Raw genomic sequence first — 16880 nt, forward strand, 5'->3', positions numbered from 1 at the left:
TGTTCCTAGTGTGATGGTGGAATCTTTAGGAAGTAGATGGGAAGGTGGGGGAAAATACAATGTGTTAAAGTAGGATTAGTGCAAAATCACATTCTGGTGTGTTAACACAGTGGGCTGAAGGGCTATGCTGCATCTTTCCAATGATGCAATGAATTATTAACAGTCTTCTTAACAGCCATCACTTTGATCATAAAAACATTAGAAAAGGAAACAGGTGTTAGATGCATGGGCTTTAAGCTTACACACTCATTCAATAAGACCATAAGCCTGAATCTCAACCCTGCTATTGTTTTATCCTTCAATTTACTGTAGCCTTGCAGTCTCTGTCTTGAATTTAAGCGATGACTGAGTCTACACAACATCCTGCATAAAGTTTTGATTATTTACCCTAACATCCCCCAGAAGTTGCACATAGCTCAGTGTTGTTTACTAATGCTCTGTGAAGTGCCTTACTATATTGAATGTACTACAGCATATAGATTCAAGCCCTTGCTGTTTTGTTGGTGTGTATTCTTTCATCTTGTGCACCATGATGCAAAATTCAATTCTAATTGACCACATAATCTGTTTAAATAAATGTTCCACCTGATTAGTATGTCTTCCATAAATCCCACTGTCATGAATGGCGGTTTGCATAATATTCTATTTTTTTTAACAATAATACATTTTCTATTATCATATTCACTAACTGCTTGATCTTCTACAATGAATATTATAAACCCACAAATCAGATAACATGCATTATAAAGTCACTTTCCCTTCCATAAAACTATCTGTTGTCTGTTCTTTGACAGTTAGGCAATTCCACAAACACACAGTTTCATCGGCTGCTGCTGAAAACACCACATTGCAATCAGGACTCGATGCCATATGCAGAACTCTCCCTCTGTGACCTGCAAAGGAAGAACATGACATTAAAAGGTTTTTATTTGAGGATGAATGTGAGAGATCAAGCAAGATATGGCACATGATGTGCCATATTATGATGTGCATATTAGCCTCCATTTACCAGCATTCTTAAGAACAAACAACAGAAAGTTCTAGAGATACTCTAAAAACACTGGTGTTTCGTGATATATCTGAATGGAAGATCATATATTAGACAAATATTAAAAAGCAAAAGAAACTAAAACTACTATAAATCTAAAATAAAAACAGAAAATACTGGAAATACTCAGGTCATCTGTGGTGAAAGAAACAGTACATACAGCATGTTGAGTCATTCATCAGAAACAAAAAATTAGAAATCAAACATTTTGTAAGTTGCAAGAAAGGCATGATGTGGAGAGCACCAAGGAAATGTTTCTAATATGGACAAAGTAACACAGTGATAATGGTGTCAGCTATGAGGGGATAGTAAAATCTTGTTAACTGCATCTGAGTCCAGATAAAGGGTCTTAACCCAAAATGTCAGCTGTCTGCTTCCCTGCATAGATGCTGCCTGAAACACTGAGTTACTCCAGCTTTTTCTGTGTTGTTATCTGCATTTCTTTTCATTGCCTGTATGGTAGTGTAGAGGACAGCATAGTAGAGTAATGATTCATGCAATGCTTTATAGTGTCAGCTATAAGACTGGGATTCAATTTATGTTGCAGTCTTTAAGCAGTTTATACATTCTCTCCATGACCCTGTGTGTTTTCTCCAAGTGCTCCAGTCTGCTCAAAAGAAGTTTAGGGCTAGTGGGCTCTGGACATACTATGTTGCATATAGGCTACCCAGCACAATCCTCCCTGTTATGATTTGATGACAAGATGCATTTCACTATAAGTTTTGATGTACACATAACAAATAGAGCTAATCTGTCACCTTTAATTTACTTCATCCTACCCACACATTGATCTTACTATAAAACCCACCGATAAGGGGGGTGCTGTTGTAGTCTGGCATACTGGCCTCTACCTTGCACAGTGACAACTCGCGGACACCTCTTCTTATTTACCCCTCGATCGTGACCCCACTAAGGAGCACCAGGCCATTGTCTCCCACACCATCACTGATTTCATCCGCTCAGGGGATCTCCCATCTACTGCAACCAACCTTATAGTTTCCACACCCCGCACATCCCGTTTCTACCTCCTACCCAAGATCCACAAACCTGCCTGTCCTGGTAGACCTATTGTCTCAGCTTGCTTCTGCCCCACCAAACTCATTTATAGACAATAGGTGCAGGAGTAGGCCATTCGGCCCTTCAAGCCAGCACCGCCATTCACTGTGATCATGGCTGATCATCCACAATGAGTATCCAGTTCCTGCCTTATCCCCATACCCTTTGATTCCGCTATCTTTAAGAGCTCTATCCATCTCTTTCTTGAAAGCATCCAGAGACTTGGCCTCCACAGCCTTCTGGGGCAGAGCATTCCATATATCCACCACTCTCTGGGTGAAAAAGTTTTTCCTCAACTCCATTCTAAATGGTCTACCCCTTATCCTTAAACTGTGACCTCTGGTTCTGGATTAACCCATCAGCAGGAACATGCTTCCTGCCTCCAGTGTGTCCAATCCTTTAATAATCTTATATGTTTCAAAAAGCTACCCTCTCAGCCTTCTAAATTCCTGAGTATACAAGCCCAGTCGCTCCAATCTTTCAACATATGACAGTCCCGCCATCCCGGGAATTAACCTTGTGAACCTACGCTGCACTCCCTCCATAGCAAGAATGTCCTTCCTCAAATTTGGAGACCAAAACTGCACACAGTACTCCAGGTGTGGTCTCACCAGGACCCTGTACAACTGCAGAAGGACCTCTTTGCTCTTATACTCAATTCCCCTTGTTATGAAGGCGAGCATGCCATTAGCTTTCTTCACTGCCTGCTGTACTTGCATGCTTACTTTCAGTGACTGATGTACAAGAACACCTATATCTCGTTGTACTTCCCTTTTTCCTAACTTGATTCCATTTAGATAATAATCTGCCTTCCTGTTCTTACCATCAAAGTGGATAACCTCACATTTATCCACATTAAACTGCATCTGCCATGCATCTGCCCACTCACCCAGCCTGTCCAAGTCACCATGCATTCTCATAACATCCTCCTCACATTTCACACTGTCACCCAGCTTTGTGTCATCGGCAAATTTGCTAATGTTACTTTTAATTCCCTCATCTAAATCATTAATATATGTTGTAAACAGCTGCGGTCCCAGCACTGAACCCTGTGGTACCCCACTGGTCACCGCCTGCCATTCCGAAAGGGACCTGTTAATCGCTACTCTTTGCTTTCTGTCAGCCAGCCAATTTTCAATCCATGTCAGTACTCTGCGCCCAATACCATTTGCCCTAATTTTGCCCACTAATCTCCTATGTGGGACTTTATCAAAGGCTTTCTGAAAGCCCAGGTACACTACATCCACTGGCTCTCCCTTGTCCATTTTCATAGTTACATCCTCAAAAAATTCTAGAAGGTTAGTCAAGCACGATTTCCCCTTCGTAAATCCATGCTGACTCAGACCGATCCTGTTACTGCTATCCAGATGTGCTGTAATTTCATCTTTTATAATTGACTCCAGCATCTTTCCCACCACCGACGTCAGGCTAACTGGTCTACAATTCCCTGTTTTCTCTCTTCTTCCCTTCTTGAAGAGAGGGACAACATTAGCCACCCTCCAATCCACAGGAACTGATCCTGAATCTACAGAACATTGGAAAATGATTACCAATGCGTCCACAATTTCTAAAGCCACCTCCTTAAGTACCCTGGGATGCAGACCATCAGGACCCGGGGACTTATCAGCCTTCAGACCCAACAGTCTATCCAACACCATTTCCTGCCTAACATAAATTTCCTTCAATTCATCCATTACCCTAGGTCCTTTAGCCACTATTATATCTGGGAGATTGTTTGTGTCTTCCCTAGTGAAGACAGATCCAAAGTACCCGTTCAACTCGTCTGCCATTTCCTTGTTCACCATAATAAATTCACCCGTTTCTGTCTTCAAGGGCCCAATTTTGGTCTTAACTATTCTGCATAACTCGACACTGTTTTATCCCCCCTTGTTCAATCCCTTCCTACCCATATTCATGACACTTCTCATGCTCTGAAATTTTTTGATGATTTTAAGTTCCCTGGCCCCCACCGCTTTATTTTCACCATGGATATCCGGTCCCTATATACTTCCATCCCCCATCAGTAAGGTCTCAAAGCTCTCTGCTTCTTTTTGGATTCCAGACCTAACCAGTTCCCCTCTACCACCACTCTGCTCCGTCTAGCAGAATTAGTCCTTACTCTTAATAATTTCTCCTTTGCCTCCTCCCACTTCCTCCAAACTAAAGGTGTAGCCATGGGCACCCATATGAGTCCTAGCTATGCCTGCCTTTTTGTTGGCTTTGTGGAACAATCTATGTTTCAAACCTATTCTGGTATCTGTCCCCCACTTTTCCTTTGCTACATCAATGACTGCATTGGCGTTGCTTCCTGCACGCATGCTGAGCTCGTTGACTTCATTAACTTTGCCTCCAACTTTCACCCTGCCCTCAAGTTTACCTGGTCCATTTCCGACACCTCCCTCTCCTTTCTAGATCTTTCTGCCTCTATCTCTGGAGACAGCTTATCCACTGATGTCTACTATAAGCCTACTGACTCTCACAGCTATCTGGACTATTCCTCTTCTCACCCTGTCTCTTGGAAAAATGCCATCCCCTTCTCGCAATTCCTCCGTCTCCACTGCATCTGCTCTCAGGATGAGGCTTTTCATTCCAGGACGAGGGAGATGTCCTCCTTTTTTAAAGAAAGAGGCTTCTCTTCCTCCACCATCAACTCTGCTCTCAAACACATCTCTCCCACTTCACGCGCATCTGCTCTCACTCCATCCTTCCCCCCACCCCACTAGGAATAGGGTTCCCCTTGTCCTCACCTACCACCCCACCAGCCTCCAGGTCCAACATATAATTCTCTGTAACTTCCGCCACCTCCAACGGGATCCCACCATTAAACACATCCTTCCCTCCCCCCTCTCTCTGCTTTCCACAGGGATCGCTCCATAAGCGACTTCCTTGTCCATTCATCCCCCCCCATCCCTCCCCACCGATCTCCCTCCTGGCACTTATCCTTGTAAGCGGAACAAGTGCTAAACATGCCCTTACATTTCCTCCCTCACTACCATTCAGGGCTCCAGACAGTCCTTCCAGGTGAGACGACACTTCACCTGTGAGTCGGCTGGGGTGATATACTGCATCCGGTGCTCCCGATGTGGCCTTCTATATATTGGCAAGACCCGATGCAAACTGGGAGATCATTTCGCTGAACACCTACGCTCTGTCCGCCAGAGAAAGCAGGATCTCCCAGTGGCCACACATTTTAATTCCACGTCCCATTCCCATTCTGATATGTCTATCCACGGCCTGCTCTACTGTAAAGATGAAGCCACACTCAGGTTGGAGGAACAACACCTTATATTCCATCTGGGTGGCCTCCAACCTGATGGCATGAACATTGACTTCTCAAACTTCCGCTAATGCCCCACCTCCCCCTCGTACCCCATCCGTTATGTATTTATATACATTCTTTTTCTCTCTCTCCTTTTTCTCCCTCTGTCCCCCTCACTATACCCCTTGCCCAACCTCTGGTTTTTCCCCGCTCCCCCTTTTCTTTCTCCCTAGGCTTCCTGTCCCATGATCCGCTCATATCCCTTTTGCCAATCAACTGTCCAGCTCTTGGCTCTATCCCTCCCCCTCCTGTCTTCTCCTATCATTTTGGATCTCCCCCTCCCCCTCCCACTTTCAAATCTCTTACTAACTCTTCCTTCAGTTAGTCCTGACAAAGGGTCTCGGCCCAGAACGTCGACAGTACCTCTTCCTAGAGATGCTGCCTGGCCTGCTGCGTTCACCAGCAACTTTTATGTGTGTTCATTGATTTTTCTGATAGCTGAGGTATAATAGAGGATATTGACACTGCTGCACAGGCTTAGTGCAACAATATCTACTACAGATAAAAGACCACAGACTTCAAAGCAGAAAGAGCAATTAAAATATGTGCTGTGGGTTTCCTAAAACCTTCAAATGTTCTTTTTTTATTACCGCTTATCCAACTGAGACAGCCATTTTCTTAGATCACTTCTTGGCAATAAAGCAATAGTCAGGATCTTTGAGTTTTTCTTAAACATTCACTTTCTATCTAGTAGAGGCATTAATTGTCCTAGCTGTGTTAATAATAAGTTATATTATACCAAATAAATTTACCCTTGTCAGTCCTGATGATAATCCATGAAATATTAATGTGGCGTATATTAAGTGTTGCATGAATAGTATAGAAGGTTGGCCATTAGCAGTTGCAAATTGCCAAGACATTAGACAAGGGGTGTAAAGGCAAAATATAGCCCAACAGAAAAAACAGGGAACAGCCAATCATTATTTTTGTTAGCTAAGGAATTCTCTTCCATACTTATTCCATAATGATCTTGTGTTTGGAGCATTTCTCAGTAATTCAGTCACACATTGAACAAATCACCTTATTTTTTATATTTTTGATTGCCTTAATGAGTTTTCTGTTTGATTTTCACACAGGTTCCGTGCATCCTTTGTGCCAACCAGTCTATCAGTCTGCACTGAGTTCTTGTGTTCTGAGTATTCACATCAACAAAGGGTCATATATTCAATCCATATAAAGGAAATTCTGATACGTATTGCATTTTCGGCTGACACGACCTCGTTCTGGGAAATATGATTATGCAAGGGACAATGCTTCTGGGACATTAAAATTTATTTTGACTCTCTCTACAAGGATCACCTCTCATGCCTTTCTTTGGATCACCTGTAAACCTATCCTCCAGATTATGCAAAAGAGGAAGAGAAATTGTTGAAGTCCATTATGTTGGACAAGTTCACTGATTAACAAATTAAGATTTGTTGGTGAAGAAAACAAAAACAAGTTCCAAAATGGTTATTAACTCCACATCAAACAAGTTAACACAAATCACAAGACTGAGAAGCCCACTTATCCCCCTCCTGGCAATTATCCCTGCAAGTGTGACAAGTACTACACCTGTCCCTCCACCACCCCTTCACCACCATTCATGGCTCTAAACAGTCCTACCAGGTGAGGCAACACTTCACCTGTGAGTCTGTCGGGGTCATCTATTACATCTGGTGCTCCCTCTATGGCTTCCACTACATCAGTGAGACCCAATACACGAGGGCAGCTTTGTCAAGCACCTTTGTTCTGTCTGCCACAAAAGGCAGGATCTCTGAGTGCTACCCATTTCAATTTGACTTCTCAATCCCATTTTGATCTGGCTGTCCCTGGCCTCTACTGCCATGATGAGGTCAAACTCAGGCTGGAGAAGCAACACCTCATATTCCGCCTGTGTAGCCTCCAACCTGATAACGTTAATTTCTCCAACTTCAAGTAATTTCTCCCCCTCTTCCAGCTCTCTTTTTCCATACTTTCACCCTTTTTCATCTCCTCTGCTGCCCATCACGTCCCTCTAGTTCCCCTCTTCATTCCATTTCTTCCATGGCCCACTGTCCTTTGCTATTAGATTCCTTCTTCTTCAGCCCTTTACCACTTCCACTTATGCTCTACCACCCTCTTACTTCATTCACCTCCCTCATCTACCCACCTTCCCCTTACCTTGTCTCATCTATGACTAGCCAGCTTGTAATCCTTCCTCTCCGCCCCTCCCCCCAAACATATTCTGGCTTCTGTCTCCTTCCATTTCAGTCCTGATGAAAGGTCTCGAACTGAAATGTTGACTGTTTATTCCCCTCCATAGGTGTTGCCTGACCTGCTGAGTTCCTCCAGCATTTTGTATATGTTACTGAAGATTTCCAGCATCTGCAGAACTGAGATTTTTAGAAACTATTGGTTTCAACTGATGGCATGAAATTTGTGCTCAACACTTGATCTCGAAACTGTTCTCACTTTAATATCTCATCCCAAAATATTCTACTTCCGATGACAATCTAAATCAGGGGTTCCAACCTTTTCTATTCCATGGACCCCTACCGCTAACCAAGGGGGCAGTGGACCCCAAGTTGGGAACTCCTGATCTATTAGCAAAAAAAAACTGTAGCTACAAGGAAACCTAAAATAAAACAGAAAATAATGAAAATACTCAAGTGATTAGATAGCACAAATGGATAGATAAACATAATTAAGATCTTAGCTTCTTTCTATGGATGCTTTCCAACCGGCTGAATAATTTCAGCATTTTCAATTTTTACTGAAAATATGGAAATGTTGCAACTTCTTTGATACTATTCTGCAGCAACAAACCAGATAATGAGCTTAATCCATACACAAAGGCATGCAGATCAAAAGACACTGCCCTCATTTTCCATGAAATATCAACACAAAAAAATGAAATATGGAGTTCTAACCTTAACTGAATAAATTATGCACCTCAAATGGGTATAAACTAGGGAAGTAATCAACATACAAAAAGCCTTGCATAGATTGCTAATTTTTTTATCTATAAATCTTGCAGAAATATTTATCAAAATTTCACTCATTTCTTTAAAAATACTTCTTACGGCGATGTTCCTTTGTCGACACCTGTCATTCACTTCAGCTACCTCATGATTCACCATGAATCACAAGCTCCACCTTTCATGGAAGCTGGCTAATGCTATTCCATTGTTTAAGAAGAGCAGCAAGGACAAGCCAGGGAAATACAGATTGATCAGCCTGACATCATTGGTGGGGTTCTTACTGGATGGTGTTCTGAGGGAGAAGATCTTCTAGCATTTGAGTAAATGGAGTCTGATTAGGAGCAGTCAACATGGGTTTGTGCATGAGAAGCTGTGTTTGATAAACCTTTCAGAGTTCTTTGAAGAGATAAACAAAAAGCTCTTTGAGGATAGGGCAATGGATCTTATCTATTTGAACTTCAGCAAGGGCATAGACAAGGCCCCATGTGGCAGCCTGGAAGATTAGGCACTATGGAATCCAGAGAGAGCTAGTTCAGCAGATTCAAAATTGTCAGAGGAAGGAAGCACAGGGTGGTGGTTGAAGGCTGTTCTTGGAATGGAAAATGGTGATTAGTGTTGTGCCACAGGGGCCAGTGTTAGGACCCTTGATATTCATTATTCATATAAATGATTTGGATGTGAATGCAAAAGGGTCAATCAGCAAATTTGTAGATGACACTAAATTAAGTGTTGTCGATAGTGAAGGCTATCATGGATAACAGGGGAATCTTGATCAGTTAAGGAAGTGAATCAAGGAGTAGCAAATGGATTACAATCCAGTTAAGTATGAGGTGATGCATTTTGGAAAGTCAAACCAACATATGATTTATACTATGAATGGTAGTGTACTAGGGGGTGTATGGAACAAAAGAATCTAGGAGGACAAATGCATGGTTCTTTGTAAGTGGTGTCACAGGCAGACAGGGTGTTGAAAAATGCATGTAGCATGCATCAGGGCATTGTGCATAGGAGTTGGGACATTACGTTGCAGTTGCTTAAATTGTTGGTAAGGGCACACATATGGTACTATGTACAATTTTGGGATCCTATTACAGGAAAGACATGTTTAAATTACAAAGGGTGCAGAAAAGATTTGCAATGATATTGCCAGGACTAGTGGGCATGAGTTTATAGGGAGAGGGTGGTCAGGCCAGGACTTTATTCCTTAGAACATAAGAGAATGAGAGGCACACTTAAAAATGTGATTAATATTGCGAGATTAAAGTCTATCACGAGCCTTGTGGCCCATCAGGCCGGTGCTTATGCCGGTTTCCGTGGCGTGAAGCTACTGACAGTACAAGACATCCCCCCAGATAGAACGCCAGTCTATCGCGAGGTTAACCCCCAGCAATTTTGCCGGCACCCATTCTCAGCTGGGTAGACTGGAACATTGTGTGGTTAAGTGCCTTGCTCAAGGACACACACGCTACCCCGGCCAAGGCTCGAACCCACGACCTTCAGATCGCTAGTCCAACGCCCTAACCACTTGGTCACGCGCCACACAATATTGTGAGAGGCATAGGCAAAATGGAAGATAATAGTTTTTTTTTCCATTGTGGATAAGAGGGACAATAATAGCCTTTTCCCCAGGGAAGAGGGGTGCACAACTAGGAGTCATATACTTTGGAGTCAGGAAATGGAGAGGAGGTATGATCCAAACACAGAGCAGCAAAAACAATTTAGCAGTGAGCAATCACTTTAATAACAAACTGCAAAATAATGAGCCTCAAAACAAGATAGAACACATACTTACATGACAAGGTAACTGAAGGCTAGGAGCAACCAATTGAGGCTGTCTGGTTCAATGGGTGAACAAGGACTGCAACTGAGAGCTGAGGGGGTAATTTTTTTTAACAAAGGATGGTGAGTATAAGGAATGAGCTGCCAGACGAAGTGTTTGAGGTGGTACAATAGTATCATTAAGAAGCATTTTTGATAGGTACATGCATGCAAGGGGCCTGGAGGGATATGGGAAAAAGTGGGACCAGCTAGGTGAACAAAGTGGTTCACATAGACACATTGGGGCAATGAGACTATATCTATGCTGTACTGATCTAAAATTCTATGACTTTTAGATAACTGAAATCTTCCTATCCTCTTTTATGAAGTCCAAAGGCCAACTTTCAGGTAGTTTTCAAAGTAAATAACATTGATAAAGTGTTTAGAAATATTAATTAATAATCATGCAACATTGACACATGTTCTATTAAATCTCTATGGCAGGTACTGCATCTCAACGGCCAGTGGTACAAGGTAAATGTTGTAAGCACTAAAGTAAGTATTCTAGACAACAGCATAATGAAAAAATGTAGAACGGGTAGAGCACAAACACGAGGAAATTTGCAGATGCTGGAATTTCAAGCAACACACACAAAAATTGCTGGTGGACGCAGCAGGCCAGGCAGCATCTATAGGAAGAGGTACAGTCGACGTTTCGGGCCAAGACTCTTCGTCAGGATTAACTGAAAGAAGAGATAGTAAGAGATTTGAAAGTGGGAGGGGGAGGGGGGATCCGAAATGATAGGAGAAGACAGGAGGGGGAGGGATGAAGCTAAGAACTGGACAGTTGATTGGCAAAAGGGATACGAGAGGATCATGGGACATGAGGCCTAGAGAGAAAGAAAGGGGGAGGGGGGAATCCCAGAGAATGGGCAAGGAGTATAGTGAGAGGGACGGAGGGAGAAAAAGAGAGAGAAAAAAAAATTAATTATATATATATATATATATATATATATATATATAATAAATAAATAGATAGATAGATAGATAGATAAATAACGGATGGGGAGCGAAGGGGAGGTGGGGCATTAACAAAAGTTAGAGAAGTCAATGCCCCACCAGGTTGGTTGATGCCATCAGGTTGGAGGCTACCCAGATGGAATATAAGGTGTTGTTCCTCCAACCTGAGTGTGGCTTCATCTTTACAGTAGAGGAGGCCATGGATAGACACAGCAGAATGGGAATGGGATGTGGAATTAAAATGTGTGGCCACTGGGAGATCCTGCTTTCTCTGGCAAACAGAGCATAGGTGTTCAGCGAAACGGTCTCCCAGCCTGCGTCAGGTCTCGCCAATATATAGAAGGCCGCATCGGGAGCACCGGACGCAATATATCACCCCAGCCGACTCACAGGTGAAGTGTCGCCTTACCTAGAAGGACTGCCTGGGGCCCTGAGTGCTCGTGAGGGAGGAAGTGTAAGGGCATGTGTAGCGCTTGTTCCGCTTACAAGGATAAGTGCCGGGAGGGAGATCGGTCGGAAGGGATGGGGGGACGAATGGACAAGGGAGTGGCGTAGGGAGCGATCCCTGCGGAAAGCAGGGGGGAAGAGGGAAAGATGTGCTTAGTGGTGGGATCCTGTTGGAGGTGGTGGAAGTTACGGAGAATTATATGTTGGACCCGGAGGCTGGTAGGGTGGTAGGTGAGGACAAGGGGAACCCTATTCCTAGTGAGGTGGCAGGAGGACGGGGTGAGAGCAGATGTGCGTGAAATGGAGAAGATGCATTTGAGAACAGAGTTGATGGTGGAGGAAGGGAAGCCTCTTTCTTTAAAAGAGGAGGACACCTCCTTCGTCCTGGAATGAAAAGCCTCATCCTGACAGCAGATGCGGCAGAAACGGAGGAATTGCGAGAAGGGGATGGCACTTTTGCAAGAGACAGGGTGAGAAGAGGAATAGTCCAGGTAGCTGTGAGAGTCCGTAGGCTTATAGTAGACATCAGTAGATAAGCTGTCTCCAAAGATAGAGACAGAAAGATCTAGAAAGGGGAGGGAGGTGTTGGAAATGGACCAGGTAAACTTGAGGGCAGGGTGAAAGTTGGAGGCAAAGTTAATAAAGTCAACGAGCTCAGCATGCATGCAGGAAGCAGCGTCAATGCAGTCGTCGATGTAGTGAAGGAAAAGTGGGGGACAGATACCAGTCTAGACTTTGATCATGGATTGTTCCACAAAGCCAGCAAAAAGACAGGCATAGCTGGGACCCATATGGGTGCCCATGGCTACACCTTTAGTTTGGAGGAAGTGGGAGGAGGCAAAGGAGAAATTATTAAGAGTAAGGACTAATTCCGCTAGACGGAGCAGAGTGGTGGTAGAGGGGAACTGGTTAGGTCTGGAATCCAAAAAGAAGCAGAGAACTTTGAGACCTTCCTGCTGGGGGATGGAAGTATACAGGGACTGAACATCCATGGTGAAAATAAAGCAGTAGGGGCCAGGGAACTTAAAATCATCGAAAAATTTCAGAGCGTGAGAGGTGTCATGAACATAGGTAGGAAAGGATTGAACAAGGGGGGATAAAACAGTGTTGAGATATGCAGAAATGAGTTCAGTGGGGCAGGAACAAGCTGAGACAATGGGTCTACCTGGACAGGCAGGTTTGTGGATCTTGGGCAGGAGGTAGAAACGGGAAGGGCAGGAGGTAGAAACGGGAAGTGCAGGGTGTGGGAACTATAAGGTTGGTAGCGGTGCATGGGAGATCCCCTGAATGGATAAAGTTGGTGATGGTGTGGGAGACAATGGCCTGGTGCTCCTTAATGGGGTCATGATAAGGGGGTAAATAAGAGGAGGTATCCGCAAGTTGACGCTATGCCTCGGCAAGGTAGAGGTCAGTACGCAAGGTTCTTGGCAAGGTAGAAAGGATAGAGGTTTCACTTGCAATATATAGAAGTGTGGGCTCTGAACCATGTCCTTGGATTTCTATTAATTCCCACTAGAGATAGGGCCCAGATTACCACAATGAAGCTTGGGAAAACCCATGTGTTTTCAGCACGAAGTATTTCAAATCATTAAGGCACATACGTATATTTATGGTAAAATAAAAATTATTTATTACATTTTAAGAACTTTTAATCAACTGACAGCAAAGAAGAATCCAACTTCAATATTTCATTTAGTAATCATATTACATTTCAATGAATCACATGGCATTTTGAAATGTACTCCTAGAGAAGCAAAATATGATAAATCTAGTCCCACCACTCACAACCCTTAGAACAATTCTTGGTATACTTACATTTTCACTCAATCCATAAGGTGCCTATATCATACCTTTGAGATCAGCTGATTTTGTAAGGGATGGGTAGTTCCAGACTGAGACCTGATGTTTGGGAAAACCATGGCCAGTTACTAGCTCTTTGTACTTTGGTAACCAGAGCAATGAACAAATCTGGAAAGGAAAACAAATGACTTTTATTACCACAATATGTCATTTATTTCATATGAGAAATTGATCATTTCAACCTTTTGTCATGGGATTTTATAGCATAATAGTAACTTTATCATGGGATCACATTTCCAAGCAGGTGGTGTATGGCATAGAGATGGAAGGAATAATTTTCACGCATTCTGCTTGTATCGCTAATGTAGAATTCATTTGAAAACACTGCATAGTTTCTGCTGGTGGACAGGCATTACACAAATTGAGATTCAAATCTGTTGAAAAAAAAGCTTTATTCATCCCGGGTTGGGGTCCATTGCTCAAACTCGCTGCCCACCTCCTTGATTCTTCTGACCTGGAAAAGCGATTCCATTGGCTTAAACAATCCAAGCAGTGAAGTGCTTGTTAGCAACAGTGCTTCCGTAATCAGGTCACATAATCAAGTCTGAACAAGCCCTGCCCCCAAAAGACCTCTGGAAGCCTTTGACAGCAGCTGAGCAGAACCTTGAGCTTTATCACCTGTCAAAATATTTCAATGGTTCTCAAACTCAGAACCAGACCTACACATTTTCCTGTGGAATGTGAAAACAAGCAGGGAGTTCATTGGGCAGTTGCTCTTACTTCAATGCAACAAAACTGGTGTCCAGAAGTAGTCTGTGAGTATTTATTTCTTTAATTTGTGTAGAGATACAGCACGGATTAAGCCCTTCAGGCCCACCAAGATACCCCAGCCTACAATCCACCAATTTAATCCTAGCCCAATCACAGGACAATTTACCATGACCAATTAACCTACTAACTGGTGTTTCTCCAGACTGTGGGAGAAAACCAGAGCACCCAGAGGAAACCCACACGTTCACAGGAGGAACGTACAAACTCCTTACAGATGGCACTGGAATTGAACTCCAAACTCCGATGCCCCAAGCTGTAACAGTGTCACCCTAACCTCTAGACTACCATGGCACCCCTTATAAAAGAGTGCTCCATATTACCCGGGAGAACACTTGCAATAAATTCTGTGTTAAATGGGGTAATATTATTGATATGCATAGAAATTAAAGACAAAAATTAAAGAAAAGGTGCATTTTGCACACTTGAGGAACACGCTACATCACTGCATGTCTCGTCCTTCTATTAAAAAACACCAGGCATGAGAATATCATGGTTGTGACCTAACAGAAGACAAAATTTTTCAGATCATAACATACTTCAGAAAGCATGGATGCCACTCGAGAAAAGCACAAAAAAACCATGGCTTCTACCTTGTCCATAAATTATTGTAAATGCCACAATGTATTCAAGCTATTTCACCACTGGAGCAAAATCAATATATAAAATTCTCCTAACAACAAAACCTAACTGCAAAGTTAAATGCAGTAATGCCAACTTCATGTTATAAACTTCAATCTTTTCTTACTTGTGATCTTGTATCTATATCTTGAATGCAGGTCCCACTTTTTGTGTCCCAAATACGCAAATGTCCATCTTTCATTCCTCCCCCAACAGCAAGAATTTGAGATTGCCATGGGCACCAGTTCATGGCCTGTTGAAAAGTGTATTCAATTATTGTTAAATTTTAGATTCATTTTCTTGTCACCTCTATTGTTTCATTCTGTTATAGTAGAAAGTGCAAACATGGATTTAAATTATTCAAGTTGTGTCCTTAATGTCAATAGTTAATTTGAACCATGTTATTTCGCAATATGTTAACCGTGACATTCAACAGGTAATGAAACTTTTTATAATGTTCTGTCTGAATGGATAGAATAGGCAACCTTGGGTTCTGTAAAGAGTAGGGCAGGAACAGTTGACCATTCACAACTGAATACATCAGTACTGGAGAATAATTTGATTGAAAGAATTTCATTTGATTGTTGTAGAATTGTTTGACTGTGTCTATTGCATTCTGCTTTGTTACTTAGCAAACATTTAAAAATAGACAGCTTTTAAATATAGACTAATAAGCTGCAAGTCTAACAACCTGCCTTTGAGATTCATCTACATCATTGCAAACTAGATTTCAACATGCTTGGTACCACTGTTAACCAGGAGCTTAAGAGAACCAGCTCACTAACTACTGTAATTCTAGGAAGACAGATGATAGTTATCTTGTACACATCCTCAACCAAGGAGGTGAGTCACCCACAGGAAGTTATTCATCTTCTGATTCCCCACTAACAAGGCATAAATAGGAATTTTACAGTTCTGTGCAGAAGTCTAAGGCACATATACAGTATATAGCTAGGGTGCCTAAAACTTTTGTACAGTACTACAATAATTTTATGTACTGCACTGTACTGCTGCCTAAAAAAACAAATTTCACGAAATATGTGAGTGGTGATAAACCTGATCCTGATACAGGTCTCCATTGTGGATTGAGAGTGGGAAAGGGAAGGGAGAGGGGAGGGAGCGGGAAGCGTCCAAGAGACATTCTATAATGATCAATAAATCATTTGTTTGGAATTAAATGCCTGGTGTCTCAGGACAGGGTGTGTCTGCACCAGCGCCACCCTTTACTCGTGTTGTGTGTGTGTGTGTGTGTGTGTGTGTGTGTGTGTGTGTGAGAGAGAGACTTTTGCAAAATACTGTGTTAATTAATAATTAAATAAACATTAATTAAAGTACAAAAATGTTACTTTAACATTAAAGGCTGACATAAAGCCAAATGGCCCCTCAAGTTAACCATATATAACCATAAATAAGTGCAGAATCAAATATCGCTGTGATGATTATATGTTCTAGTATCAATTGTTTGGTGACAATAAAGTATAAAGTATAACCATATAACAATTACAGCATGGAAACAGGTCATCTCGGCCCTTCTAGTCCGTGCCGAACTCTTACTCTCACCTAGTCCCACTGACCTGCATTCAGCCCACAACCCTCCATTCCTTTCCTGTCCATATACCTATCCAATTTAACTTTAAATGACAACATCGAACCTGCCTCAACCACTTCTGCTGGAAGCTCGTTCCACACAGCTTCCACTCTCTGAGTAAAGAAGTTCCCCCCTCATGTTACCCCTAAACTTTTGCCCTTTAACTTTCAACTCATGTCCTCTTGTTTGAATCTCCCCCACTCTCAATGGAAAAAGCCTATCCACGTCAACTCTATCTATCCCCCTCATAACTTTAAATACCTCTATCAAGTCCCCCCTCAACCTTCTACATTCCAAAGAATAAAGACCCAACTTGTTCAACCTTTCTCTGTAACTTAGGAGATAAAACCCAGCTAACAGTCTAGTAAATTTTCTCTGTACTCTCTCTATTTTGTTGACATCTTTCCTATAATTCGGTGACCAGAACTGTACACAATACTCCAAGTTTGGCCT

General features: G+C 42.5%; 1 protein-coding gene across 2 annotated transcripts in view; it reads right to left on the reverse strand.

Annotated features, from left to right (window-relative positions):
- Positions 1 to 542: 542 nt before the first annotated feature.
- Positions 543 to 16880, reverse strand: part of LOC140194993 (cell division cycle protein 20 homolog) — a 70928-nt gene continuing 54590 nt past the window's right edge. For both annotated transcript variants that reach the window (XM_072252513.1, XM_072252514.1), the window contains 3 exons: positions 14967 to 15092; positions 13441 to 13558; positions 543 to 893 (listed from right to left, as the gene is read on the reverse strand). In XM_072252513.1, the coding sequence (XP_072108614.1) occupies positions 742 to 893; positions 13441 to 13558; positions 14967 to 15092 (396 nt within the window). In that variant the 3' untranslated portion in view covers positions 543 to 741. The remainder of the gene's footprint in view (positions 894 to 13440; positions 13559 to 14966; positions 15093 to 16880) is intronic.

The sequence above is a fragment of the Mobula birostris genome, chromosome 3 (assembly GCF_030028105.1).
Source record: "Mobula birostris isolate sMobBir1 chromosome 3, sMobBir1.hap1, whole genome shotgun sequence".
In the NCBI taxonomy this organism is placed as follows: Eukaryota; Metazoa; Chordata; class Chondrichthyes; order Myliobatiformes; family Myliobatidae; genus Mobula; species Mobula birostris.